Raw genomic sequence first — 27,800 nt, forward strand, 5'->3', positions numbered from 1 at the left:
CCCCCAAACAAATCTATTTTCAATGTAGCAGTTTTCAGGATTTTCCAATGTAGATTTTACTAAATGGGTTGTTAATGCTGTATATGAGGATAAAAAAAGACACCTAACAATTACAAGGGTTTGATATTCAGTAGGTGTCCTAACTTTTGTATTAGTTTCTCAGAACGGTAAGCATTGATTTCATTTTAGGCATAATTGCAGTGTCCTGCAACTTATTTACTGCCTAAAAAAACACCCCCAAAGATGTGTTCTTTTTTTATACCTTAACTGACTTTTCCCAGGGGTGATCTCAGAATTGTTACAAAATTGTCTTTGTATACATCCTGTATTTTGGATTGTTGTAATTCGTTTAATGATGAGCTGAATGCAAGTCTGATTTATGACAATATAACATAAAGAAATAGTGAGAAGCACCAATATTGTGATTAAGGTTGCATTGTTGGGGACTTAAGTCAGAAAATGAAGGTTAATGGTTGATGCACTATTGTGCATATTTCTCCATATAAATTAGGATAGGCTGAAGTCAAAACAACGCTTACTACCAGAGAGAGAGAGCATTTCTAACTTCAGATATGCAATACACAATATCTACTTATTCCAGAATTGAACAGATATATGAAGATAGGAAAACATCAGGCGTATAAACTTTGGCCATGCTAAACTGGTATTTAAAATTGGATATGCATAAGCTAACATTTGTTTGCTCAAATTGAGAATGTCACTGCTAGCTGTTCACTTTATACTGTAAATGTAATTTCTGTGGGAAATGTCTTCACTTTCAGAGGCCCACTTAGAATTTGGCATGATCTGGGTGGTGGAGACCTTACTTATATCAATTTAGAAAAATGTGTTTACTGATCTCCTCTTCCTTTTTAACTTTCAGATCTGTTGAATTTGCGGAAGCTGTATTTAAGGCTTCCTTTAGCCAGTAAGCACAACCCAAATATCTACCATCTAAGCACCTTGTGCTGTGTTGTTTTATTGAGAGAAATTCTGTCCCACAGAGTACTGTATTTATTCTCCTGTATTTTAAAATAAGTTTCGGTACGTCATATTCCTTTCCTTGTAGTGAAGTGCATTTGCACATGCCTCTTAGTTGTACTACACTTTCAAGCCTCTCTGTCTTTTAGTTTAAGCTCACTCTTTACCACAAGGAAGTCTGGCAAAATAATAAAGAACTTGCTATCAACTGTTAAAGCTGAAAAAGGGAAGTATAACTTTAAGTAAAGCAGAATAGTTTTGAAACTCAGTAACAAATATTTTGTAGGTAGAATCATTGTGGTTTTTGAATTTTAAATAACCATTATGAAAGCTTAACTATACAAAGGAGATAAACATTAATATTTTAATCATGTTTGAGGAAAAACTTGAATTTTATGGTTAAAACACTTATCTAGAAAGCAGTGAATAAATACTTAATTGAAATTATGGAGAATGCTTTTCTTGCAAAATATTATGCCTGCCTTGATATTGAACAAAATCTTCAACTAAGGAATGGTGTATTTATTTAGGCCACAAATATGTGCGGAAGATGTGTCCTGGGATGGCGCTTCATCTCTTTCTCAATATATATCTGGTAGCGTTATGGGATATACTCCACTTGGTGAATACTCTAGCTCGCCTTCTTCGTCTGATGCTGCACCAAATATGTACTCACTAGCCAGCGCACGGTATAATTATAACAACTCTCAACACTACAGTCATTCCAGGATAGTTAATGAATGTGGCGAACAAATTTGTCCAGTCAAACAAGAGACTAGAAAGACTCCTAAAGTAAGTGAATACCTTCTTCTGTGAACTTTAAAATGAATAGTCACTACTTGTTCACTATTGCTTCTACAACAGCATTTAAAGGGATGTTGTTAGCAGTAATATAAACCAGATTTCGATTTGTATAGCAGTAAGATTATTTTTTTACAGAATCAAAGACCAGTAGAAATCTTTCTATGAAACTCTTACAATTCAAGTATGCACAATATTTTAAAATTCTGCCTATTTTATTTGTCAAAATAACACAATATAATCATGCCAGTTTCAATTATTTTGTTAATTTATTTCAAAATACCTGTCGGCAAGTATATCTAACAATACAGACCACAAAAAAGCTTCAGGAAATGTTTTCTGACAAATAGATTCCTTACTAGACATACTAATACAGAACTTTGAGTAATAATTCATGTAAACTACAATACAGAAACGTATTTCCTATACCCCTCAGAAGTAGTACAAAAGCTTGGGGGAGTCAGGGTAATGGAGGAGCTGAGGGAGAGGGAAGTAGTTGCTGGGAAGGAGGCTGGAAGTGAACCTTGTTGGGTTTGGGTGGGAGAAGTATGAAACAGGGTTTTTTGGGGGAGGAGAATTGTTAGGGAGCCTCCCCCATGCAGACCCTGGCTGACCCCTAGCCTCCCCCATTCAGTCAGGCACATCTGCCCTGTCCCAGTACCTCCACTTAGCCAGGCACATCTGCACATGTCCCCATGTGGCCGGGCACTCCCGCTCCCATTAGCTCCTGCCTCCGTGTTGTCACCCCACTAGCGCCTGTGCCTCCACCCCAGTTTGTCCCCACCACTAGCTGTTCTGAATCCCAGTCTAGGAAATGTAGTCTGTGAGGCAAGTGGAGAAGCAGGAAGCAGGTCAGCAAGGATAGTAAAGTGGGGGGCCAAGAGGTATAAAGGTGATCCAAGGAGTGTGTATGGTTCCCTTCCCCTGCAGGAAGTCAACCCTATCCCAGCTGCGCACTCCCAGAATTGGTCAGGAAAGTATGGAGGGGAGAAGAAGGTGGATTGGGGCAGTATCCAGAGTCTGGGAGACAGAGATGGGCAGGAGCCAAAGTAGTTCCCTTGGAAGAGAAGGTACTGGGTTGCAGGTAGAAAAAGAACTGAGCAGAGCCAGTATCCATGGACAGTGAAAAAGGAGTTGAACACGGGATTATGTCCTTGAGTGGAGCAGAACAGGGCAATGGCCAGCTGAAGTAAAGAGAGGCAGAGGATGGTACCCATTGAAGGGAAAGGTCTGCAGAAGGGAAGGCATAGAGGAAGGAGCTGAGATTAGTGCTTAGGGAAGGATGCCCCCCATCAATGAAAGAATAACGGAGGCAGTCTCCCAGTCTGTGGGGATTTTTTATTTGTGCATTTTAGAATGAATTTCCTGAAATTCTGAGAAAGGGAGGCAAGTCCCCCCAAAAGTTAAAAACCTGCCAAAAAGCAGTGTGATGTTAAGCCATTCTCTTGATGATTTTGGTCTGTTGTGATTTTTGAACTTGTTAGGTTAGCGATTTTGCAGGCAGCATGCAACTCAGACTGCCTGTCCTGAAATTGCATCCACGTGGCTGGCCTCCTGCACCAGTGCTGAGCCCTACTGACTCCAATAAAACCCTCTCTGTGTGCGGGAGCCCACACATGTAGATACAATTGCAGGATCAGAGCCTAAGTATGCATTAGCATGAAGTATCATGAGAACCTCGAAGTCCAGTTGATTAGAAATAAGTGGACTAATTTGGTTTTTTTGTCCAAACTGAGAGACATGCAAAAACTAAATAGCAGAAATAACAAAATATAAATCAGATTTAATAATCTAAGATGTTCCTCTGATTTTTATTGGTCCTCAAACTGCGTTGGTTATTTTAGTACTAATTTAAAGTCCAAACTCTTAAGGTTATTCTAGTTAAGTATAACTAAAGTTATGGTAATGCAAATATGGTGATCTGACAAAGTGTAACTAAAAAATCTTCTGGAAAGGTTTTCATTTAACCTGCCAATTCATTGTTTCTTACAGAGGAGATCAAAAGGTGATGAGCAGAAATTGAACAATAAAAGGCTTGATGGAAGTGACTCATCAGACAGAACAGCAAATAGAAGTTCACTTCATACTTCTGTGTATGGCAGAGATGCTTTGAAACCAGGTACGGGTGCTAATAGTGGCTTAGTTAAAATATATGCAGTAGAAATTATAATTGTTGACTATTTAGTGGTTTCTAGTTTAGTGTGACTATATGTTTCTGAATCTAGAGGTGCCAAGTCAAGGGGTATGGGGAGAATACTTCTTCGGGTGACTCCCTTTTTGAGAGAGGACCATGAATAACCTTATTTGCTGACTCCACAACATAAGGTAGATTGATATGAAGAACTTCTTAGGCAAGCAACTAACTTTAAAATTACTCCTAGGTTCACTGTTAAATTACTTTTTCTGCATCTTTATTATTATGATTAGTATATCAACATTTTCAAAATAAGTTATTGTTGACCTGAAACTATTCTCTGACAATCAGTGTGCTTGGATATCATGACAGTTGAGGTAACATAAACATCTAGGTATAATTTAGTGAGTATAAACAGATAGTTGGCTTCTTTGACTTTATATGTTTTAATTAGACAGGTCTAATAAAGCCATGAACAGGAAATCAAAACAGATTCCAAAAAACGAGTCTCTTCCAAAACCTGCTTTTGAAGTTACCCTTTCGGATTTCCCTAAGTTGCAGACTCTGGGAAGCAATGATGTAGTGGACCTACAAAAACATAAATGGGGGCCATTATGCTCAACTGAAGGCAATACTGCACTCTTGAGACAACCAGTAAGAACACAGACTTCTGCTTTGGTGACCACAGAGGTTAGTTGATGTTTGTACTTTGGAGCCTTGTAGAGTATTTCATAAAATGACTTGTTTAGTGATTCATTAAACCACTTGTGTCATCAGTAGGGTGATTAGCTAACAAATAGCTTGTAGGGGGAAAAGAGTCTGCAGCCTGCCTTCCCCTGTCACTGTAATAAAGTAGGAGACAATTGCTTGAGAGTAGACTAGGAATTTAAACTATTACTCCTGGGGGAATTCTGCACCTAAAAATTCTCCACACAGTATTTTAAAATTCTGCATGTTTTATTTGTCAAAATAACACAATATAATCACTCCAGTTTCAATTATTTTGGTAGCTTATTTCAAAATAATTCTCAACGAGTATGTCAACAACACCCACAAAACAAAAAAGATCTCCCCCCTCCCCCAGGAGTAGAGTTACAGAAACCCCTACAACAACCCAGCTCCAGTTGGGAGGTACTGGAAGGGGCTGTGTGAGGTTAGGCAATCCACTCGCTGTGAGCTGGGCTCTGCAGAGTTCAGCGGCCCCTAATGGCGGCGAGCAACTCTGCAGCCCCAATTCTGCAGGGGAAACACAGAATTCTGCACAAATTTTGCATTGCACAGTGGTGCAGTTTACTCCTGTGGGAATTCTATATTAGCTAGTATCTTGCCTAATATACAGTAGATTTCTGCTTAATAGCAATCCTGATGTTAGCAACTTCAGGTTAATGACAACATATTGCTGGGAACCAATTCCAGCTCATTAACATCAATGTTAATGGGATTCGGATATTAGCAATGGCATGCTGCTTATTAGCAACTTTTTTGGAAGAAAGGTACCTCCTTTTGCAGGCAGGCCTGTGAGGCTACAGCCCAGAAGGAAGCAACCTGGCAAACCTGCCTGCAAACAGTGACCACATAGGAGGTAAGAGGTTGTGAGCTGGAATCCTGGGAGGTGAGGCTGTGGGCAGAGCAGTAGCAGATTTGTGGGGGGAGGGAGGACTGCAGCCTGAAAGGTGGAATCTGCACAGTACATCTTACTGAGCTCTCTGGGCTGTGCCCTGCTGTGGGACTGTGAATAGGGAAGGAAGTGCTGGGACATACTGAGCCCTGACCTCTGGAAAGCCTAGGAAACGGTACTGTGTAGCTGCATGAACCCCAGAGCACTCTTTTCCCCCACCCCCCTTGCTTGTGGAAAGCCTCGACATCCGGGCTGCAGCCCTCTAAGACTTCCTTCCCTGGCAGCTGCCTCACAAACCTGCTTTTCACTTCTTAGTAGAGCTGTCATGTGATTAAAAAAATTAATCGTGCGATTAATTGTGGTGTTCATAGAATACTGTTTATTTTCTACATTTTCAAATATATTGATTTCAATTACAACACAGAATACAAAGTGTATAGTGCTCACTTTATATTTATTTTTGATTACAAGTATTTGAATTATAAAAAACAAAAGAAATAGTATTTTTCAATTCACCTAATACAAGTACTATAGTGCAATCTCTTTATCAAGAAAGTTGAACTTACAAATGTAGAATTATGTACCAAAAAAACCTGCATTCAAAAATAAAATCTAAAATTTAGAACCTGAAAGTCTACTCAGTCCTACTTCTTGTTCAGCCAATCGCTCAGACAAGCAAGTTTATTTGCAGGACATAATGCTGCCCACTTCTTGTTTACAGTGTCACCTGAAAGTGAGAACAGGCATTTGCATGACACTATTTTAGCTGGTTTCACAAGATATTTATGATCCAGATGCACTAAAGATTCATATGTCCCTTCATGTTTTGGTCACCATTCCAGAGGATATGTCCATGCTGATGATGGGTTCTGCTCGATAACAATCCAAAGCGGTGCGGACCGATGCATGTTCATTTTCCTTATCTGAGTCAGATGCCACCAATAGAAAGCTGATTTTTCTTTTTTGGTGGTTTGGGTTCTGTAGTTTCCACATCAGAGTGTTGCTCTTTTAAGACTTCTGAAAGCATGTTCCACACCTCGTCCCTCTCAGATTTTGGAAGGCACTTCAGATTCTTAAACCTTGGGTCGAGTGCTGTAGCTATCTTTTAGGTTTTGTGAAATCTGCAGTGAAAGTGTTCTTAAAATGAACAATATGTCCTGGGTCATCATCAGAGACTGCTATAACATGAAATATATGGCAGAATTTGGGTAAAACAGAGCAGGGGACACACAATTCTCCCCCCAAGGAGTTCGGTCACAAATTTAATTAATGCATTATTTTTTTAACGAGTGTTATCAGCATGGAAGCATGTCCTCTGGAATGGTGACCGAAGTATGAAGGGGCATATGAATATTTAGCATATCTGGCACGTAAATACCTTGCAATGCCAGCTAGAAAAGTGCCATGCAAATGCCTGTTCTCGCTTTCTGGGGACATTGTAAATAAGAAGTGGGCAGCAGTATCTCCATTGTAAACAAACTTGTTTGTCTTAGTGATTGGCTGAACAAGAAGTAGAACTGAGTTGACTTGTAAACAGTCAGTGCCTACATTGTTTTGTTTTTGAGTGCAATTATGTATAACACAAAAAATCTACATTTGTAAGTTACACTTTGACAAAGATTGCACTACAGTACTTGTATGAGATGAATTGAAAAATACTATTTTTTAGCATTTTTACAGTGCAAATATTTGTAATAAAAAATAGTTTGATTTCAATTACAACACAGAATACAATATATATGAAAATGTAAAAAAAATCCAAAATATTTATTTAATAAATTTCAATTGGTATTCTATTGTTTAACAGTGCGATTAAAACTGATTAATCGCAATTAATTTTTATAATCGTGATTAATTTTTTTAGTTAATTGCATGAGTTAACTGATTGACAGCCCTACTTATTAGCAACTGATGGATAACAGCAACCCCTCAGATGCCAGCAAAAAGTTGCTATTAAGTTGAATCTATCATACAAAGATTTTTTTCCCCATGTGCAGTAAAATATCATGTGATGCTCACACCTGGGACCTTGCATGCTTCAGTAGCCCATCCCCTCCTTGTTCCCTCCAGCTATTTTCTTATGGAAAAAAAAAATAAGGTAACAACCACCACCTCTATGCATGGCATTGCCTGTGGATTAATGACTAACGTGCATCAGCTTCAGCCAGTCATTAATTCCCAGGAAATGCTCTGCACCTCATTTTTATTGCTAAAGTAAGGTAAATCTGTGTTCTGATTTGCATTTTGTTCACATAATTGCTGGAGCCTGAGAGCAGGAGTGTCATGGAACCTTTGTGCCAGATCTCCGCTGGCTGGGGAGGTCTCCTGCACAGGAGGTATTCTCAGGATGCCATTTCTACCCCCTTTTAAGATTCTTTTATACTAATTGCATGGTATAAAAGGGTCTTGGTATGGTTGCAGAATATCATCGGGCCAGATGAGTCTAAAAAGTTACGTACGTTGGGAGTCTTCTGTATTTAAGAATACAAAACCATATGTTGTTGCTTTGTAGGATGAAGCTTCAGTGGAAAACAAAGCTGTATCAAAAACTTATACAGAAGCAGGTTCAGTTTCCTCTTCACTTGATACTAGAGGTAAGTGCTGGAGAAACCCCAAAATATCTACCACCTATTTCGTTTGAATTGACTCTGCATCTCATTAATATAAAAGTTACGATACTGCTGAATGTTTCTTGAGGATAGAATAAAATGTGCAAATTTAAAAATAAAAACTTACAGCATGGAAACTAACCAGTGAGAGATAATGAAGCAGTTGTTTTAATTGCTATGTAAATATTTTGACTTACCACAAACTACTTCCAAATATATGTAAATAATGGATTTCTAATGCAGCGGAGTTCTTAGCTTGTAGCAGATCTCTAGTTTAAATTTTAAAAATTCACTTGTTAAAAGCAAAAATGGCAAAAGGAAAATTGTTCAGAACAAACCACTTTTTAATGCATTCATTTTTCTTTTAGGTCTTAAGCTTATACATAAATCTGAGGAGACCTATCTTGTGGGGTTAAGAATATTTTATGTTAATGGCTGAGTTTTTATATGATTCAAATCTATATCCATTTGTATTGCAGCAGAAATGTCTGCTCTCTCAATTGAGGTAACCGCACGTGATTAACTCTGGTGTATATAGAATTCACAAGCTAATTGTCCCATTTTTGTCTGTGATGTCATGGACGTGTAAAGAGTAGTGCTGATGTACTGATTCTTGTGCTGCTGCTGCTGCTTTGTTGGTTGGTTGATAATTTCTCTTAATTAACCAGGTTTTGAAGTCTAGTGATCTTTGACTTCTGATGTTAAGGGTACTCCTCAAGTTTAGTACTTTGCTTTCTATAAAAAAAAAAATCAGTAGCAAATCACAAGTACCCTTAACAACATTTAGTAAACCTTGATAAGCAAGCTTGTTTTGAGTGATTGACTAGCTGGTTGTTAATAGGTGTCTTCTTTCAGTGGCTGGCTGAGTCCTTGCCATTATAAGTATATTTCATGCGGTTTTTCAGATAAAATGGATCCAATTCAGACTTCACAGTCTGTTTCTGTGGCTGCAGGACAGTGTCTTGAGAGGACAAATGCAAGGTCTTTGCTGCTCTCTCTCTCTCTCTCTCTCCTTGAGATGGCAGAAGTGTTGTGAATAGTTTTTGTCATGACCTTGCTGGCTGAAGGCCAGGATGAAAAAACTGGCTCAGTTTATTGGCAGAGGTCATCCGTGCCTACTTTAGGGAGAATAGAATGCTGGTGTCTGCTAAAGAAGTAGCCAACTATCAGCAGTGTCATCCAGTATTGTGGCAAGACAGCTCTGAAAGTATGGCTGCCTCAGATCTCCTTGATGTAATCTCAGTACAGACTTGAGCACAGGAACTGGTAGCACTACTAGATGAACTCCTAATGTCTATGCTAATATTAGATTGATCTCTGCCTTTGATCCATTGATTGTGAGGTGGTGGTGTCTTGTCTTTAAACCCCAGCAGGAGTAGATGGGACTTCCCTTTGGTAATTTTGTTCTTAGGGTCCATATTGTCTCTCCTCTATTGACTATGTAAATGTTGCCAATTAGTAAGGCTATTGAAGGGTTTTAGTTACTCACCAACACAGCCAGTGCTGTCAAGACATTTGGTCAAATGTCATGGTATAGTAGAGGAGACAAGGCGGGTGAGATGGTGATGTTTATTGGCCCAACTTCTGTTGGTGAGAGAGACAAGCTTTCGAACCACACAGAGCTGTGTGGTTTGAAAGCTTGTCTCTCACCAACAGAAGTTGGGCCAATAAAGGATACTGCCTCTCTCATATCCTGGGACTGACACAGCTACATCTATACTACATAGGATGTGGATAAGAGCTAGCTGTCTGAAGTTCAGCCCAGATAAGACTGAGGTAGTGTTGGTAGTTTGAGTGGGAGAAGGGAGCTGCTGGCAGGAGGTTCTTAATGTGAGGATTCCTACTTCTCTCTGACTCTCAGGGCACTCTCAAACCTTATTTCTTTATCAGGGCTAATGCGGGGGAAGGGTGATGAGGTGGTATTTAAAACAAGGTTATGCTGGGGTGTTTGGTTTCTCATTTTGGCTTTATGGTGGCTGTTTTATATAATTTTTTTTAAAAAAATCTAACACTTAAAGGCTAGAATAGTTGGGAGGGGTGGTCCCCTTAAATTTAACTGCAGTTTTTCCAAAATTTAATTTTCAGTTCTTTTGCAAATAAAAATCAATGTCAAAGCCCACAATCTGTATAACAAACAAGTGAGCATGCCCAGTGGAGGAAAAATGTAGTAAGGAAACACCTTGGTCTCTAGCTGCCAAGGAACTAATTTGAACAGCAGTCAAAGAAACTAAATTAAAAACAATCGGAATACCTTGTCACTAATTGTAGAGGTGGTGGTATTTGATTCATTCGTAAACCTTTTGAATATTAAGTAGCTGGAGAAATAATTTACCTTTAGATATCTCTGAATATTATTTTCTTTCCAGCAGCACTTCCTCCAACATCTGCACCTTACTCCACTCAGTCACATTTATCTTGGGCCACCATACTATCGCAGGCTCCAAAGAGAGTTGTTTCCTCACCAGCCTCTGAACTTATTTCCAGTAACCATTCTTGCAGCAAAGAAAAACAAGATGTTCAGGCAAATAGTAAGGTATTCAGATAATTGTCTGTTACACTCGATTGATCTAACAGTGGTTCTCAATCTGTGAGTCAGGACCCCAAAGTGGCTCACAAGCCCGTTTTAATGGGGTCGCCAGGGCTGGCATTAGACTTTCTGGGGCCTGGGGCTGAAGCCTGAGCTCCACTGATGGGGGGCCAAAGCCCTTTTAGGCTTTGACTTTGGGCGCCCCCCTCCCACCCCGGGACAGTGAGGCTCGGGCTTTGGCACCCCTGCTTCAGTCTGCCCTCCTGGGGTTGTGTAGTAATTTTTGTTGTCGGAACGGGGTCATAGTGCAATGAAGTTTGAGAACCCTTAACATCATCCATTGACGCTATTTAAAAAAAAAAAAGCCATTAATGTATCTGCAAACCAAATGCCTCTTTGCTAAGGTAGTTTAGGTGTAATTTTACACTTTGTTAGAAGTGTTGTCCATAATTTTAAGTTACACTTCTTTCATATCTTGCTGTCTTCAAAAGTTAAAGTTGAAACAGGGTCTCTTTTAGGAGGAATGTTTTCTGCCCAAATCACTGTATCCAAGGTATGCTGTGATAGTTGTGCAGTACGTTTACAGCAGTATATTCTCTGCTGTACTCTAACTGCTGCTGGGTCTTAAATGATCAAACTCTGTCCATGTGTTATCACAATGTAGATTGGTTAGGGCATACTTTGTTGTACATGTTTGATCGTTTACATAGGTTTGGTGGTTTTAAAAATATTTTTACCTATATTCTGATACTAGTCATCTGTAAATAGCTGATTTACTCCACTCGTGGTCTTTCAATAGTCAAAAACAAGAAATGATGCTAGTGAAACTGAGCCTGAAGAAGTATCAGAAAAGAAGAAGAAAAAAAAGAAAAAGAAACCTAAATCAAATCCTGAAGAGGAAAAACCTCAAAATGAAAGCTTTATAGTACAGGAACCACCAAGGATTGAGGTACAGTCGAATGTTTTGGTAATGTGTGCACATTAAGGGGTTGGTATGTGATTTCTAATTTGTAGAAACCTGGATTCAGATCTGTGTTGTAAACTGATTCTGTAGGTATATTTAAGAAGGTAATTTTCTCCTAGTCCCAAAGTACAGTTGTGACTGGAATCCCAGGGGAGCCAGCTGAGGTCACTCAATTAGAGTGAACTGCAAAGAATGGGGCAGACAATACCCAAAGCTGGTGGATATTCCAATACTTACATTTACCAAGCCAGCACAAAGCAGCTTCCATAATAACCTCACTGGTTACCCAGAAACAACAACACAGTTCCCTTAAAGTAACCCAGCCTCAGGCCTCCACCTAGGCATCCAAGTCAGATATGATGAGGATTAATACACCTCTACCCTGATATAATGCTGTCCTCGGGAGCCAAAAAATCTTACTTTGTTATAGGTGAAACCGCGTTATATCGAACTTGCTTTGATCCACCGGAGTGCGCAGCCTCGCCCTCCCGGAGCACTGCTTTACCGTGTTATATCCGATTTCGTGTTATATCGGGGTAGAGGTGTAAATCTTATTCATCATGCAAAAAAGTTCTATCAGTCCCAAAGGATCGGACACATTACCTCCCAGGTCAATGAATGTTCCAGATCTTACCTAAATACACGCTTACAGCCAAATCTTATTAACTAAACTAAAATTTATTTTAAAAAGAAAAGGGAGAGAGGATCAGTATACATACAGACATGAGTCAGTCTTGAGATTCAGATTCATAGCAGAAACAGTGAGCTTTGTAGATACAAAGAGTTCTTTCGGAAATAGTCCATAGGTTATAGTCCAATGTTTATATTTCAGGGTGGTTGATTCAGAACTGGGATCTCAGTCCTTGTGGCTTAGGCTTCCCCTGCATGAAACCTCAAGCAGATAAACGGGATCGGGACCCAAGGGTCTTTTATACCATTTTCTAGCAGCCACTTGACCATACAGTTCTGGGTAAACAATAGGCTTTTGATGTAACCTTCTGTTTCCTAAGCACCACCAGTAATTAGTTACACAAATTAACGTAGGGCAATTTATCCATTAGGCAGTCTATCACAAACTTCAGAGAGACAAATAGACATTGACATTATTTCACCCAAGTTTCATCTAAATGTTAATGCTCCCTTTTGATCTCTGAATTAATAGTTCTAGTGACAGACAGGGACTATCTGTTTACATGGCTAAAGTTTGAGTGCACACGGACAATTAGTATCACTTCTAACAATATAGGTTTGCATTTCAAAGTTCTAGCCAATCTAACATCAAATGGCCATAATTACCATTTCTAATATGTCTCTACAGGTTGGCTCTGGGTTAGCCTGCAAGCTGTTTAACCCTTTCTGGGCGTGTGTTACACTTTGTATAAGATTCACTGCAATTATCTAACAGCGGTAGCAATAATTTGCATGGTTATATTTTAATTAGACAAAGTGACAACAGTCTATTACAAAACCAGACAAAACCCTAACTAAGAAGTTTGGCAAATCTGACTCTGTATGTGACAACAGAGATCAGAGGGAAAAATAGGGTGTGGTAGCATGATGCTTGCACCTGTTATGTCCCACTGAATTCCGTGCTAGTACTAGTGATTCCTCTACAGGATTTGCGACCGTAATGTGCATCATGACTACAAGCAGCCAAAACATTCAACATGGGATTTCTTTTTTGGTAGCAAAGGAAGCAATTAAAATCTGCTGCTTACTACACCTCTACCCCGATATAACACGAATTCGGATATAACGTGGTAAAGCAGTGCTCCAGGGGGCAGGGCTGCGCACTCCGACGGATTAAAGCAAGTTCGATATAACGCGGTTTCACCTATAATGCAGTAAGATTTTTTTTTTTTTTGGGCTCCCGAGGACAGCGTTATATCTGGGTAGAGGTGTACTTTGTTACATTGTACAGCTAACAGTGTGTCATATGCTTCAGATTAAATATTATATTGGAACGGGGGAAGATCCAGTTGATTTCTCCAATATAATTATTCAGGAGTAAATCAGATGTTCTGCTAGGTAAAGATTACACATGTATATTTTTGTGTATTACATTTAAAAAACCAAACAGAACCTTTTAATGCTAAGTAGTAACTCTGAACATTTTCCCCCTAAGATTACAGAATTGTTCCTTTTTGTGTTTGTACATTGGACAGCACTTTGTATGTTGCTAATTTTTGTTTCTCTAGTAAATGTGGCTATTTCCTCCTGCAACAGTGGGAGGGAGAGGCTTTTTCAAAAATGTGTGGTAAAATGTTGAACTGACTGGGACTTGGAGGGCAGGATGTGTAGGACCTCAGAATACCCTATTTTTAGAAATTGTCTAGATTTTAAATTGGTTTCCCTTTTAAGATTTTTATATTAACCTTAACTCTTCCACCTTACCTACATCTAACCCAATTTGGTCTTCAGATTCATGCAACTCCTGCTGAAATTGATCAATATGAAGTCACAAGTACTCCTGTTTTTTATCTATATCTTTATAGTATATGCTTAAAATAGAGCTATTTCAAAATATGTGTGTAATTTGGGCAATTTAAGGTTACTGTGAGAGCATTAATGTAAATTTGTGTTTTTCCTGTCTCCAGAAAAAGAGATTAGTTCTAATCAGTATTATTTTTACTCTAAATTCCTATTGTGGATTTTATTAATCTATTTTATCAGTTGTAATTTAGCTTTTGCACAAATAAAACTGAGAAATAATTTTCATAGATACACTAATAAATTGAATGTTAAGTTGCATTTTAAAGTTAATGTGATTGAAAACTGTTAGTGGAATTTTTGAATATATTAAAAAAAACCAAAGTATAGTGTTATGGGGCTAATTGGCTGAGCAAAGAAGTCTTTCACTCAGCTCAGTGATGTCAATTTGTTCATTACAGATATTTGAACACCACATCCGGTCAGGTCCAAAACTTGATGTTCTAGGTATCACTAGGCAAAACTCCAATTGATTTGGGTAAAAATTGAAAAAACCTGAAGTGGGAAATAGAGGATCCATGGAGCTCCTTGAACCTTGCAGCAGCTCCAGCTACCTCTGTAATGGTCTTTAGATTGAAGAACTAGTTGATGGCAGCCATTAACACTTTCCAGTATAACTATATCACCCATCTCAGCTCTCCCCATCCTCCAAGTACAGTTTAAAATTGTTGACATCCTGAATTACTTTACCCACCCAGTCAGAGAAGAGAGAGAAAAGAAATAAGAATGTGGGGAGAGGGAATAGGGAGGAATGAGTAGGCAGGCCATTCGTCCTGCTTTTGAAGGTTTGTTCCTGTCTGGTACTGAGACAAAATTGGACGTGGCTTCCAGCAGAAGTGGAGTCATGCCATTCCGAGAAGTACCGAAATGTTGTATCCTGGGAATATGCGAGGGGAAATGGGGAGGGCACACAGAGCCCATGGCATGGGGAGAATGGGGGACCACATTATCTCTGGCCTGAGGTGAAAGGTGGGGTGACTGCAAGGAGTCCCTGAGATTGTGGGAGATGGGAGCATGGCATACAAGGAGCTTGTGGAGGGAATGAAGGACGTCAAGGAGTCTGTAATGTGCTTTTTTTATGCTCTCAGCCTACAGAAGCAACAAGTGTGTGATCCTCTAGTTTGCTGAATATTGTATACTGCATACATGCATTCTCTGTGCTGTTGTTTAACTGTAAATGTACATAGTCAATAGTATCAAAACGTGCATATACTGATTTCTCTGAGCGTTCACGATTCCATAGTCCAAAGCTTATGGCACTCCCCTCTTTTGTTCCCCTTCTCTCTCTCACCCGCACTTTTTAAGGCAAGACTACATAACTGGAGGCTAGAGTGGGAAATGGGGGCTTTGTAGTTCAGAATGCTTGTAAATGATCTAAAAAGTAACAGAATGGCTCTTTTAACTGTCCATACTAATTGGCTGCAGTACTGACTGCACTCAGAGTACTAGAAAAGATTCAAGTTCTGGCATCTGTTAATGCAAACGTTTTTTTGTTTTGTTTTTTGTTTTTTAAATTCCTTTATATCTGAACTAGTTGCTGCCATATGCAAAATCTGTGCCTTCTGCAGCTTTTAAGCATTAAGGTGTTAATAGTTGAAGGAGCCGCACTCAGATCCGTGAACCTCTATACACCAAAATAGATGTGTGTTTCTTTATGTGGAAGGGAGGGAGAGAATATATATTTGATTTGGAGCTGGGAATTTGGCGCTGATCGTCCTCTTTAAAAACAATGGCTTGTATTTTGTTTAGGATGCTGAAGAGTTTCCTGACCTGGCAGCTGCTTCTGACCGAAAAAACAGGGCGGGGACTCAGAAATCATCCTATGCTCCTCCTGTTAGCAGAAGGCAGCCTGAAGTAAGAGATCTTGTCAGATGACTCCCATACACTTGCTTTGTATCTCCAAAAACTGAACAGAGAAAAACGGAAACTTTAAAATGTTGAATTTTCATATTAGTTGTGCTTCGATTTGGTGAAGAGGCTTGCTCTTAGACTGTGTAAGGGAAAATGGACACAGGTGTCTACTGCAGTGTTGTAGCCATATTGGTCCCAGGATATTGGAGATCAAGGTGGGTGAGGTAATATCTTTTATAGGACCAACTTCTGTTGGTGTGAGACAAGCTTTTGAGCTTACACAGAGCTCTTCTTCAGGTCATATGTAAGCTCAAAAGCTTCTCTCTCACCAACAGAACTTGGTCCAATAAAAAAGGTTATCTCACCCACCTAGTCTCTCAGGTGTCTGTCTGCTGAGTATCTTCAACTTCTGGCTCTGCAGTGATCAGTGTTAAATCTACTCAATTATATATCTAGGGCACCTAGAACACTACATTTCAGTGCCAGTCTGCTGCAAGGGTAAGAACTGTGCAGCTTTTTGGGAAAAGTAATCTACCTGCATATGCATTCCTTTCACTATTTTCCACTTTAAAATTATTCTGCAGTGAAGGAGCAAGTCTAATGCTTGATCTATACTTTCAATTTATGTCAGCATAACTATATTGCTCAGGGGTGTGGAAAAGTGATGTAACTATATCAACCTAACCTCTAGTATAGTCAGTGCTGTATTGATAGGAGGATAGCTCTCCTGTCAGCATAGATAGTGTCTTAGCTAAGTGCTACCGTAGCACTGTGAGTGTGTGGACAAGCCCTAAGCCATTTCTGTGTTACACTGGAGTAATGTTTCTAAACCTTTGGGCTGTGACCTGCAGGGGGATGACAAAAGACAATCGGGGTGTGGGGTGTGTCACAAAGTATTTAAAAACTTTTCTTCTAAAGCAAAAAATATAAAATTTCCAGAATAACTTGGAGGCAGCCCAAACCTTCAAAGTTTGTGAGGTAAAACATGGTCTCAAAACACACACACATCATATAGGCTTGTCATATTGTTATAATAAATGTAGAGGGGTCTCAAAAATATTTTTCACCACCAACCAGAAAAGATTGAGACATTTGCATTAGAAGAACTTAGATACTATCATAGTAGGCAAACTAGAAATACTGAAGAAAGAGGGGGCTTGGATGTAGTTGACCAGTCTAGCAGCCAATGAATGCTCACTTTCTCAGAGGAAACTCATTGCTTACTATTTCAGGTCTGGGTCACAGCTCCTGTTACTGTAGGTAGACTTGACTACCACATGTTCCCTTTATCCCCCTGCAGATATTCATATTGCTTACATTTTGGTGGTTTAAGTCTACAGAATATGACAGGAGTCTAAACATTTTCTGTTCGTTCTTGGCACTTTCTTTCTGTCTTTAAATTTCAAAGGTACATGTAACCAAAGAGTCCTGTGACAGTCATTATCGAAATGATGCATCAAACTTGGGAGCTGTTGTAACATCAGGGAAAAAAACAGGGAAACATGCTTCATCTGCTATGTTGGAAAGAAAAAAACCTCAGGTAAACCAATTCTCATTGAAACTAAGTGATCATAGGCTGAAATTGCAGAGAGAACTGGCATGTTTAGCAATAAGGACCAAAAGGTTCAAGCTTAAATGCAAGTATATATTTTTTGTATCTACAGTAAGTGGCCTGATTCTTTAGTTGGAAGCACTTGGCACCTGTGAAAATCAAGCCACTTTAGGTTCTCAGATGTGAAAAAAAAATTTGGCCAATGTATCTTTTCATTTGTTTTTGCAGTGTATATGTTTTAAGTACAGTAACTCCTCGTTTAACGTTGTAGTTATGTTCCTGAAAAATGTGACTTTGAGCAAACTGATGTTAAGCGAATCCAATTTCCCCATAAGAATTAATATAAATAGGGGAAATTTTTTTCACCAGACAAAAAACTATATATTACATAGATATACACACAGTATATGTTTTAAACAAAGAATTTAATACTGTTCACAGCTATGATGATTGTGAAGCTTGGTTGAGGTGGTGAAGTTAGAGGGTGGAAGAGGGAGGGATATTTCCCAGGGAATGCCGTACTGCTAAATGATGAACTAGCACTTGGCTGAGCCCTCAAAGGTTAACACATTGTTGTTAATGTAGCCGCTCACACAAGGAAGCACGAACACGAGGGAGGAGAGACAGCATAGCAGGGAGAGACAGACCCACACCTTATGTGTGGGAGAGAGAGAGATGCACACTGCCCCTTTAAGTAAGCTGACCCACTCTTAAGTGCATTGTCTTTTTAAGTGGATCAGGAAGTTGAGACAGCAGCTGCTGCCCCAAGCTCTCTGTCTCTCTCCCTCCATGTCCCCTCCCTGCTCTATATGGAGAAGGGGTAAGCGGGGTGCAGGAGCAGGGGGGAGGGGGACACCCTGACATTAGTGCAGCCGTCCCCCCCTGCATAGCAAGCAGGAGTCTCTGGGAGCAGCTCCAAGGCAGAGGGCAGGAGCAGCACATGGCAGTGGGGGGAGGGACAGCTGAACTGCCGGCAATTGATAGTCTGCTGGGCGGCTGCAGCACAGGGAACTTAGGGGAGCGTGGCACTGATGGGGGGCTGCCGGTCCACCCTGGTTACAAGCCCCCACCAGCTAGCTGCAACGGGCTGCTCTTCCTGCAAGCAGTGGACAAAGCAGGCAGCTGCCAAACGACTTTAGAAGGGAGCATTGCACAACTTTAAACGAGCATGTTCCCTAATTGATCAGCAACAAAACAACATTAACCGGGATGACTTTAAGTGAGGAGTTACTGTATTGGAGATTGTCCCCTTAGCCCATCTGATTTGATCATGACATGCCCTATCCTAAACCAGTGTCTTAAGAATTCAGGAACAGTTTGAGCTGGAGTCTTAAGGATATTGCACACCCAGAGATTATATTCTCCCTTCTACATCCAACCATAGGCACATCATTTTTAAGTTGCGGAAGGAAAGCAACTTCTGTTTAGGGCTACAGTGCTGCCCCCAAGCTACCTTTTAAGACATAAGAGAGAGTGACATAAGCTGTCTTATTCCAAAAAATTCTTGCTGGATCAAGCTTGACTTGGATTTATTAGCATTCTACTGGGTCTATATTGTTCTCTATAAACTCTGAGAAATGCTTTTACTGTTTCAGTGGGCTCTTCAAAATTATTTTCAACTTGATATCAAACAGGTAGTAGTAGGACAAACTAGTAGTCAGCCATACAGAGCAAGGTTGTAGCATAGCTCTGGTAATGGAAGTAAATCAGAATGCCCTAGTCTCCTGCTTCCTGGCATGGCTTGTTATTGGTTTGGTACATTACTAAAATGATGATGGCTGGTGCTATGAAGGAAGGAGGAGTTACAAGGATGTAGGAAGGTAACCTTGGTTTGGACATATTGCTTACTCTGGCATGGTTTGTGTACAGAAATCAAGGAGGACCATGGTCCTGCAGAGATCTTCTTGTCTTATTTAGGTATCTAGAAAATAACATTTTGTTAGTACTGTCTGCCTTAAGCCTGGCCTAAACTTAAAAATTAGATTGACTTAGCCATGTTGCTCAGGACTATGAAAAACTTTGCACCGGGAGTACAGTGGTAAGGTTGATCTCACCCCTGGTGTAAACACAGCTAGGTTGATGAAAGAATTCTTCTGTTGACCTCACTACCACCTCTTGGAGTAGTGGATTAACTACATCCATTAAAAAAACCCTTCTGGTGATGTAGGAAGTGTCAACGTTACAGCAGCACAGCTGTAGTAAAGACATACCCTAAGTTTCACGTGTCTGCCTCTGTTAGGTTATTCATTTACAGCTTCTATAAATTTGGATTTAAAATTAATGTTGTCTCTGGATAGAAGAGGTATAGTGCCAGCCATGGAAGAGGCTACTTGCTCACCTTCTTGGATTGAGACACAGGAAAATAAAGCTATTTGTCAGATGATGGCACATAAAGTGGGAATCACTAGAGAATTCTTTTCAAAGAAAGGCATTGGGAAGGGTGAGGTGTCTGCACCAGACCCAGATGCTGAAAAACAGCTGCTAAAACCAAAAATGCATCAACATATTTATCATATATGTTTCTGAAGTAAAATTAGTAACTCCAATAAGCCTTTAGTAAAAGGTACCTGACATACTTCCCAAAACAGAAGCCTGTTCAGTTGTGAAATGACTGCTGATGCTAGTGTAAAGAGATCTTTGGTGCTGTGTTTCAGTAGGTGTCAAAAAACATACATCATTAATCCAAAACAATCACTGTTCCAAAACATTAAGATTTGTTGTGTTTTTTCACTTTAACTTGTTTTGATCTTTAAACACAAGTATTCCTGAATGAATGTGTCCGTAGTATATTGTATGTCACAAGAAATGCAGCCTCTTAAGATCTGAAATGGGACAACACCTGTTTTATTCCTGTCTTCCTTAGGAAGCTTCTAAGAGCAGTGGAAAGAAGAGTCAGATTCCAGTGAAGTTGGATTTGGGAGGCATGCTGGCTGTATTGGAGCAGAAGCAACATGCAGAGAAATCAAAACAGTCCTCAAAACCTGTGGTGCTTTCAGGTACAAGCTATGATTAGATTTCCTTTTTTCATGTCAACTGTGTTGGTTTCAAATATGGGAAATTTAAAAATAACCTCACTTTGAATATGTGGTAATTGAAGAAACATACTTCACATTTGTGATAGACAAGAAAATCAAAGTGAAGAAAGCTTTATATGAAAAGTTAAGATAGATAACATGGGGATGGAGGTAGGGAAGAACCACAATTTAGCTGGAAAATATTTTTTTCAGATGGTTCGGAAAGATGACTGAAAATTAACCTGAAAAGTTGGCAAGAGGGGACATATTTGGTCTTTATTCTAGTTTATGATGTATAGGGATAGTCAAAGTCTATTTCAGCTTGGCATTTTGCTTTTGTTTTTAAAACTTAAAACTGTCAGGTCTTGTTTGCTCTCCCTTTGCTTGAGGTCTGCCTTATTGATAATTGGGGAACTGATAGGATTATGACATTACAAGAGGCAAGACTGGAACCTGAGCAAATGAAAGCAAAGAGAATTTCAGTCAGTTTCATTTTTTTGAATACTGATTTAACTGAAATTCCTGACAAACCAGTCTCTTGGAAGAAAAGCTCTCTGGTAAAGATTCAAACTGTTCCATCCCAGCCCTTTCAGCTGAGGGCTGAGAACTCCCACAGCAATTCCCTGGTTCGTGGAAGAGTTATCTAGGCAAAAACAAAAGACAAGACTGTAAGAAGTGTCTGTTAGTTGTAAAGTAAAACATGAGCAAAAACCTGGCTATGGTGAGGGAAAGAAATGCTTTCAGGCTTTATTTGTATATCCTAAAGAAACAAAAATGGCACAACACATTGCATTGTAGATCACCTATAAGGAAAACTTGCACTTAACTACGTTAGTTCAAGTAGGAAAAACGTAGTAATCCATTTCTATCACTTGACAATGATTAAGAATTTCTCTCCTTATTTTGGAATTGTGGAAACAATGTACTGAGTTGAATGAACTCTAAATACAGTAAAATTAATTTCAGACTTTTTTTATACCATGCCATTCTTGAGATTTCAAATGAATAACAGGAAATATCAATTATCGGTGTTTTTTGTCTTTGTTCACTGTGAGAACTTGGAATACTTTATGTATAATCTCTCCTAGCATTAAAGGCAGCCAAAATATAATATTGGAGAGGTACTAGCAACTACAATTGTTAATCCTAAATCCCAGAATAGTTTTAAAAAGTACTTGCATGAGGATAATTTTAGTGTGGATCGGAGGGTGGGGACAGGGCGAGTGATGTAGCAGGAAGTAGAGCATCATGAATCATAGCGTCTGCTCCTGTAGTAGTAATTACATTAGATTACTTGTGCCTGGTGTTGTCTCGTAAGAGGGATGAGACTGTCTTGGCTGTACCTAGGAGGGATAAGACCGCTATTGCATCATCAAGAACTTTGAGACTCAAGTGCTCACAATAAATCACTGGAGACTGAGCCAAAATTTGAGTCTGGCTTATAGGTTGTGAAATACCTTTATGCTAACAGCTGATATAGCTGCAAAGTAGTAAAGAGAATAGGAAGTCACAGAAATCTAATAGTGTGACAGATAGCGTTTATCCACATTATTGCCTTTCTACCTTATACTTCATTTTCAGAGTATGGTGAAAGTGAGAGAATGGCTCACGTATAGTAATTAAACAACTTTAAATTTAATAAAGGATGTTTATATACAAGGACATTGTCATCTTCAAGAACTGGAAGGAGATCACATCTTAACTATGTTAAATTACCGACTTGTTTGACAGCTTCAGAGCTTATTAAATGTGTTAATTGGTCCTAGAAATAACAAATAGTAATCTCTTATGATCTGCCTTACATCATAGTTTAAGTTTTAAATCATCAGCTGATTGGTTCTTGAGTACTTAAATTGAGCAATATCCTTATTTTTTATTATATCTGTTAACCGTTAGAGGATAAGACAAATACACTTGGATTTATTAATGTATGAAGGTAAAATGTTTGACTCTAAGGGCTACTTGTCAAAATGCTATAACCATATACAAATGACAACAGTATTTTTCTCCAGGCTATGAATACACAGGTGATATGCATAGTTTGTGACAGATGTATAGGAGCTTCAGGATTTTATGCATACTCCTGGATCTGAAGCAGCACATAACCTTTAGCTCTACCTACACACACCTTTTATATTGAAGAACTTCCTTGGCTGTGTTCTCAACTCAGTTCTCATTTACTAAGTCTAGCCTGAATCATAGAATATCAGGGTTGGAAGGGACCTCAGGAGGTCATCTAGTCCAACCCCCTGCTCAAAGCAGGACCAGTCCCCAACTAAATCATCCCAACCAGGGCTCTGTCAAGCCTGACCTTAAAAACCTCTAAGGAAGGAGATTCCACCACCTCCCTAGGTAACCCATTCCAGTGCTTCACCACCCTCCTAGTGAAAAAGATTTTCCTAATATCCAACCTAAACCTCCCCCACTGCAACTTGAGACCATTACTCCTTGTTCTGTCATCTGCTACCACTGAGAACAGTCTAGCTCCATCCTCTCTGGAACCCCCTTTCAGGTAGTTGAAAGCAGCTATCAAATCCCCCCTCCCTCATTCTTCTCTTCTGCAGACTAAATAATCCCAGTTCCCTCAGCCTCTCCTCATAAGTCATGTGCTCCAACCCCCTAATCATTTTTGTTGCCCTCCGCTGGACTCTTTCCAATTTTTCCACATCCTTCTTGTAGTGTGGGGCCCAAAACTGGACACACTACTCCAGATGGGCTTCACCAATGCCAAATAGAGGGGAATGATCACATCCCTTGATCTGCTGGCAATGCTCCTGCTTATACAGCCCAAAATGCCGTTAGCCTTCTTGGCAACAAGGGCACACTGTTGACTCATATCCAGCTTCTCGTCCACTGTAACCCCTAGGTCCTTTTCTGCAGAACTGTTGCCTAGCCATTCGGTCCCTAGTCTATAGCAGTGCATGGGATTCTTCTGTCCTAAGTGCAGGACTCTGCACTTGTCCTTGTTGAACCTCATCAGATTTCTTTTGGCCCAATCCTCTAATCTGTCTAGGTCCCTCTGTATCCTGTCCCTACCCTCAAGCATATCTACCGCTCCTCCCAGTTTAGTGTCATCTGCAAACTTGCTGAGGGTGCAGTCCACGCCATCCTCTAGATCATTAATGAAGATATTGAACAAAACTGGCCCCAGGACTGACCCTTGGGGCACTCTGCTTGATACCGGCTGCCAACTAGACATGGAGCCATTGATCGCTACCCGTTGAGCCCGACAATCTAGCCAGCTTTCTATCCACCTTACAGTCCATTCATCCAGCCCATATTACTTTAACTTGCTGGCAAGAATACTGTGGAAGACCGTATCAAAAGCTTTGCTAAAGTCAAGGAATAACATGTCCACTGCTTTCACCTCCTCCACAGAGCCAGTTATCTTTTCATAGAAGGCAATTAGGTTAGTCAGGCATGACTTGTCCTTGGTGAATCCGTGCTGACTGTTCCTGATCACTTTCCTTTCCTCTAAGTGCTTCAGAATTGATTTCTTGAGGACCTGCTCCATGATATTTTTTACAGGGACTGAAGTGAGGCTGACTGGCCTGTAGTTCCCCGGATCCTCCTCCTTCGGTTTTTTTTAAAGATGGGCAGTACATTAGCCTTTTTCCAGTCATCCGGGACCTACCCCGATCGCCATCAGTTTTCAAAGAGAATGGCCAATGGCTCTGCAATCACATCCGCTAACTCCTTTAGCACCCTCAGATGCAGCACATCTGGCCCCAAGGATTTGTGCTCGTCCAGCTTTTCTAAATAGTCCTGAACAACTTCTTTCTCTACAGAGGGCTGGTCACCTCCTCCTCATGCTGTGCTGCGCTGCCCAGTGCAGCAGTCTGGGAGCTGACCTCGTTCGTGAAGAAAGAGAAAGCATGAGCAGGAGAGCGCAAGAGGGGAGGACTCCTGCCTCTTACTGAGAAAGCAAGACAATCCGCAAGTTATCTTGAGTGCCTATACGCAAATGCAAGAAGCCTGGAAAACAAGCAGGGATGGGGGAGGGATAGCTCAGTGGTTTGAGCATTGGCCTGCTAAACCCAGGGTTGCGAGTTCAATCCTTGAGGGTCCACTTAGGGATCTGGGGCAAAATAAATACTTGATCCTGCTAGTGAAGGCAGGGGGCTGGACTCGATGACCTTTCAGGGTCCTTTCCAGTTCTATGAGATAAGTATATCTCCATATATCCCACTTCCCCACTTACCTCAGGGCTTTGGTCTCCTTCCCCTGGTGAACCTAGTTTAAAGCCATCCTCACTAGGTTAGTCAGCCTGCTTGCGAAGATGCTCTTCCCTGTCTTCGTTAGGTGGAGCCCGTCTCTGCCAGCTCTCCTCCTTCTTGCAACACCATCCCCATGGTCAAAGAATCCAAAGCCTTCTCTCCAAAGGGAAGAGAAGCTGTCTTGTATCAGCTTTAAGTAATCTGAGTGCACAGTAGCTAATCAGCTCTGAATAACGTGCTTGATATTAGGAAGATACTATGTAAATTCCCTTGAAAGCTCTAAGTAGAGAGATACAAAAAGTGACTTGCAGTATTTTCTGGAACAAATATAGCAAGTTCACTCTGCTGTTACTTCTGATGTCTTATTCATTGAAGTACTAAGGTAAAATGATTTCTGTGCAGATCCTGAAAATTTCACAGACTTGATGCATCTAGAAATTCTTATTGGGAGCATGTTAGAGGAAAGATGGTCCAATGGTTAGTGTAGTTAGTGTGCTAGCTTGGGACTTGGGAGATCCAGGTGCAGTCTGTGCTCTGCCATAGACTTCTGTGTGACCTTGGGCAAGTCGCTTACTGTCTCTGTGCCTCAGTTCCCCATTTGTAATGGGGATCATTCTTCCCTACCTCATGGGAGCATTGTGAGGATAAATACATTAAGGATTGTGAAATGCTGAGATATGATGATGGGAGCCATATAAGTACCTTAGATATCTCATTATTCATTTATTACTCTCCAGTAGAAGTTGGGTGGTGGTGGCTTGCAAGCAATTCACAAATAGGAAGGGTGGAGGAGGTTAAACACATTTAACTTATTCACAACAAATAATTCTAGAAGCTCTAGCACATCCTTGAAGCTACCATAGAATCTGTTTGTGGAAGTGGAGAGGACAAAATCCCAAATGGCAAGTCTAGTAGAACTTTTAGGTTTCCTAAAATTTCCCAAATTGGGTTGGTATGATATTGAATGTAGCCTGCATTGCAATATTTAGCTTAATTTCTTCTCCATATTTTTGAGATTGAGATCAGAGCTAATTAAGCTGATGGTATAATAGAGATGGGTGAGGTAATATTTTTTTGGGAAGGAGCTGAGACAGACTAAAGCTCCTCCCCCTTCCCCCTCAACTCATAAATTGCATAAAAAGTCTCTTTATATGATAGGGGACCTGTTGCATTTACACTAATGACAGCCAAACACTAAATTTGCCTTAGATTTTGTTCAGATGTTAACATTGAGTTACAGCTGTCTGATGAAAACTCTCTTATCTCAGTTGGCGGTGCCATACCATTGCTTTCAAAAGAACCTACAACAGTAACAAAAAATCAACAATTAAATCAAGGGAAGACACCACATAATCCATTGGACTCCAGTGCTCCTTTGGTAAAGAAAGGAAAGCAGAGAGAAGTCCCCAAAGCAAAGAAACCAACATCTCTTAAAAAGGTGCTCCAATTTATTACCTTTTATTAAATAGCGCTACTATTCTCTTTAACCATATCACCATCATCTGTTAAATGTATTAATCTGGATTTTAGCCTTGCTACAAATTCAGTTTTAGATAGCTTTGATTTAAAAAAAAAAAAAGTCTTTGTATATGATCAAGCTAAATATATTATTCAGTGTTCCAAATCAGCATTCTCTACTCGTAACTCAAGCCACTTTCATAGTACAAGGACTGTATGTATGAAAAGGTGCTCAAATTTTTGGGATGGGGAAACGTATTAAATACCAAGTTCTCTAGTTTAGCCAGGCTGTGCTCAGTGCAGGTTTGGGCACGATGGTCTGATCCCTAGCATAAATTATAGCAGCCTGAAAGCTTCTCTAATCTCTGCCTGGTTGCCCATGGAGCTTTTATGGAAGCTGAAAATAAAAGGACATCCAGGCCCCTTCCCATACCTCTTGGGCATCTCTTTTATACTGGGGCCAGTGGCATAGCATTAGTTCAATATCACCTGGCATTCCTTAGTCCAAGGAGATCCTCATGGAGCCAGTTAGGATGGCTTAATAACAACTCTGCACTGCTGAAGTTCACCTGAAAATTGTACAATATAAAAATTATAGCTAACAAGCCGTGTGCCACTTGCTGCCTTGACATCACCACCCTTTATCAGTTTCCGGCTGTAAACTTAAGGGATGGGAATAATGTTTTGTGGGCTCTTTTTTTGTTGTTGTTTTGTTTTTGTTGCTGTACATTGTTTAGTACATTTAGGAGCCATTGTAATAGAAGTATCTGGTTTTGCTTTTTCTGGTTTTCCCCCCTCTAATAAAGACTTGTTTTCCCCCTCTTGCAACTGGGCCCTGTGGTGTGAGTGGTCACAAAGCTTGGACCAGTCAACTGAGCCAGTAGCCCCATACATGTTACCTGCTGCATAGCAAGCTAGGGGCTGTTGCAAATACAGGGAGGGATGACTGATTTCAAGAAGCTGTCCACTGCTCTAGCTGTAGCAGCACACTTGTAATGTGTCATCAAACTGGCTCCAGTGTTACACAGCTTTCCTCATCCCCATTACTCTCCTTTATTACCCTGTACCACCACTCTCCTTTCCTTTCGTCTTCTCTGTACCCCTCAGATGTCTTTTTCCTCCCTCCCCCCTGCCTCACTCCCACAGTTAAGGAACACTGATGTACTACAGACTGACTGGATTTTACATAGTAGGATGTGAGGGAGTAAAGCCTGAATCCAGCAAAGTATCTTAAGTGTGTATGAAATTGGATTACCTTCACATTTTATGTTCATACTTTAGTGCTTTTAGCTGCCCCTTTGTTTTGGGCCAACTTTTTGCTCTAACTCATCACTACTCTTCAGCTTTTCTCTCAGTCCTTGTAGTTGGCCACCAGAAATTTCTCTTCCAGTTAAGATGGTAGCCATTAGAAAGCGTTAATGTAGGGGCAGAAAATTCATCTTTTCCCCTTTGATACAGAGGCAGGCTAGGGCATATATGGCTTACTCTGACATCAGGCTGCCTGAACCTGGTGTGAGGGGATACACCTACAATGAAACTCAAACCTTAGTGACATGGTGGAGTTAGTGTTTGTGTAATTGGTCT

The 27,800-nt window shown here is 40.2% G+C and overlaps 1 protein-coding gene across 3 annotated transcripts in view; it reads left to right on the forward strand.

Moving 5' to 3' along the window:
- The first annotated feature begins 906 nt into the window (after positions 1 to 906).
- The window catches only part of SECISBP2 (SECIS binding protein 2), a 43,902-nt gene continuing 17,008 nt past the window's right edge, over positions 907 to 27,800 (forward strand). Inside the window, exons 1-11 of one of the 3 annotated variants that reach the window (XM_026652426.2) lie at positions 907 to 1,044; positions 1,512 to 1,773; positions 3,775 to 3,901; positions 4,371 to 4,606; positions 8,047 to 8,128; positions 10,510 to 10,676; positions 11,470 to 11,619; positions 15,874 to 15,978; positions 17,384 to 17,515; positions 20,391 to 20,523; positions 26,027 to 26,196. In XM_026652426.2, coding sequence (XP_026508211.1) covers positions 1,585 to 1,773; positions 3,775 to 3,901; positions 4,371 to 4,606; positions 8,047 to 8,128; positions 10,510 to 10,676; positions 11,470 to 11,619; positions 15,874 to 15,978; positions 17,384 to 17,515; positions 20,391 to 20,523; positions 26,027 to 26,196 — 1,491 coding nt within the window. In that variant the 5' untranslated portion in view covers positions 907 to 1,044; positions 1,512 to 1,584. Of the gene's footprint in view, positions 1,045 to 1,511; positions 1,774 to 3,774; positions 3,902 to 4,007; positions 4,108 to 4,370; positions 4,607 to 8,046; positions 8,129 to 10,509; positions 10,677 to 11,469; positions 11,620 to 15,873; positions 15,979 to 17,383; positions 17,516 to 20,390; positions 20,524 to 26,026; positions 26,197 to 27,800 lie in introns of those variants that run through there. The other 2 variants (XM_026652427.1, XM_026652428.1) reach the window with 2 other exon arrangements.

This window comes from Terrapene carolina, unplaced genomic scaffold (assembly GCF_002925995.2).
Source record: "Terrapene carolina triunguis isolate 2854851 unplaced genomic scaffold, T_m_triunguis-2.0 Scaffold113, whole genome shotgun sequence".
Lineage (NCBI taxonomy): Eukaryota > Metazoa > Chordata > Testudines > Emydidae > Terrapene > Terrapene triunguis.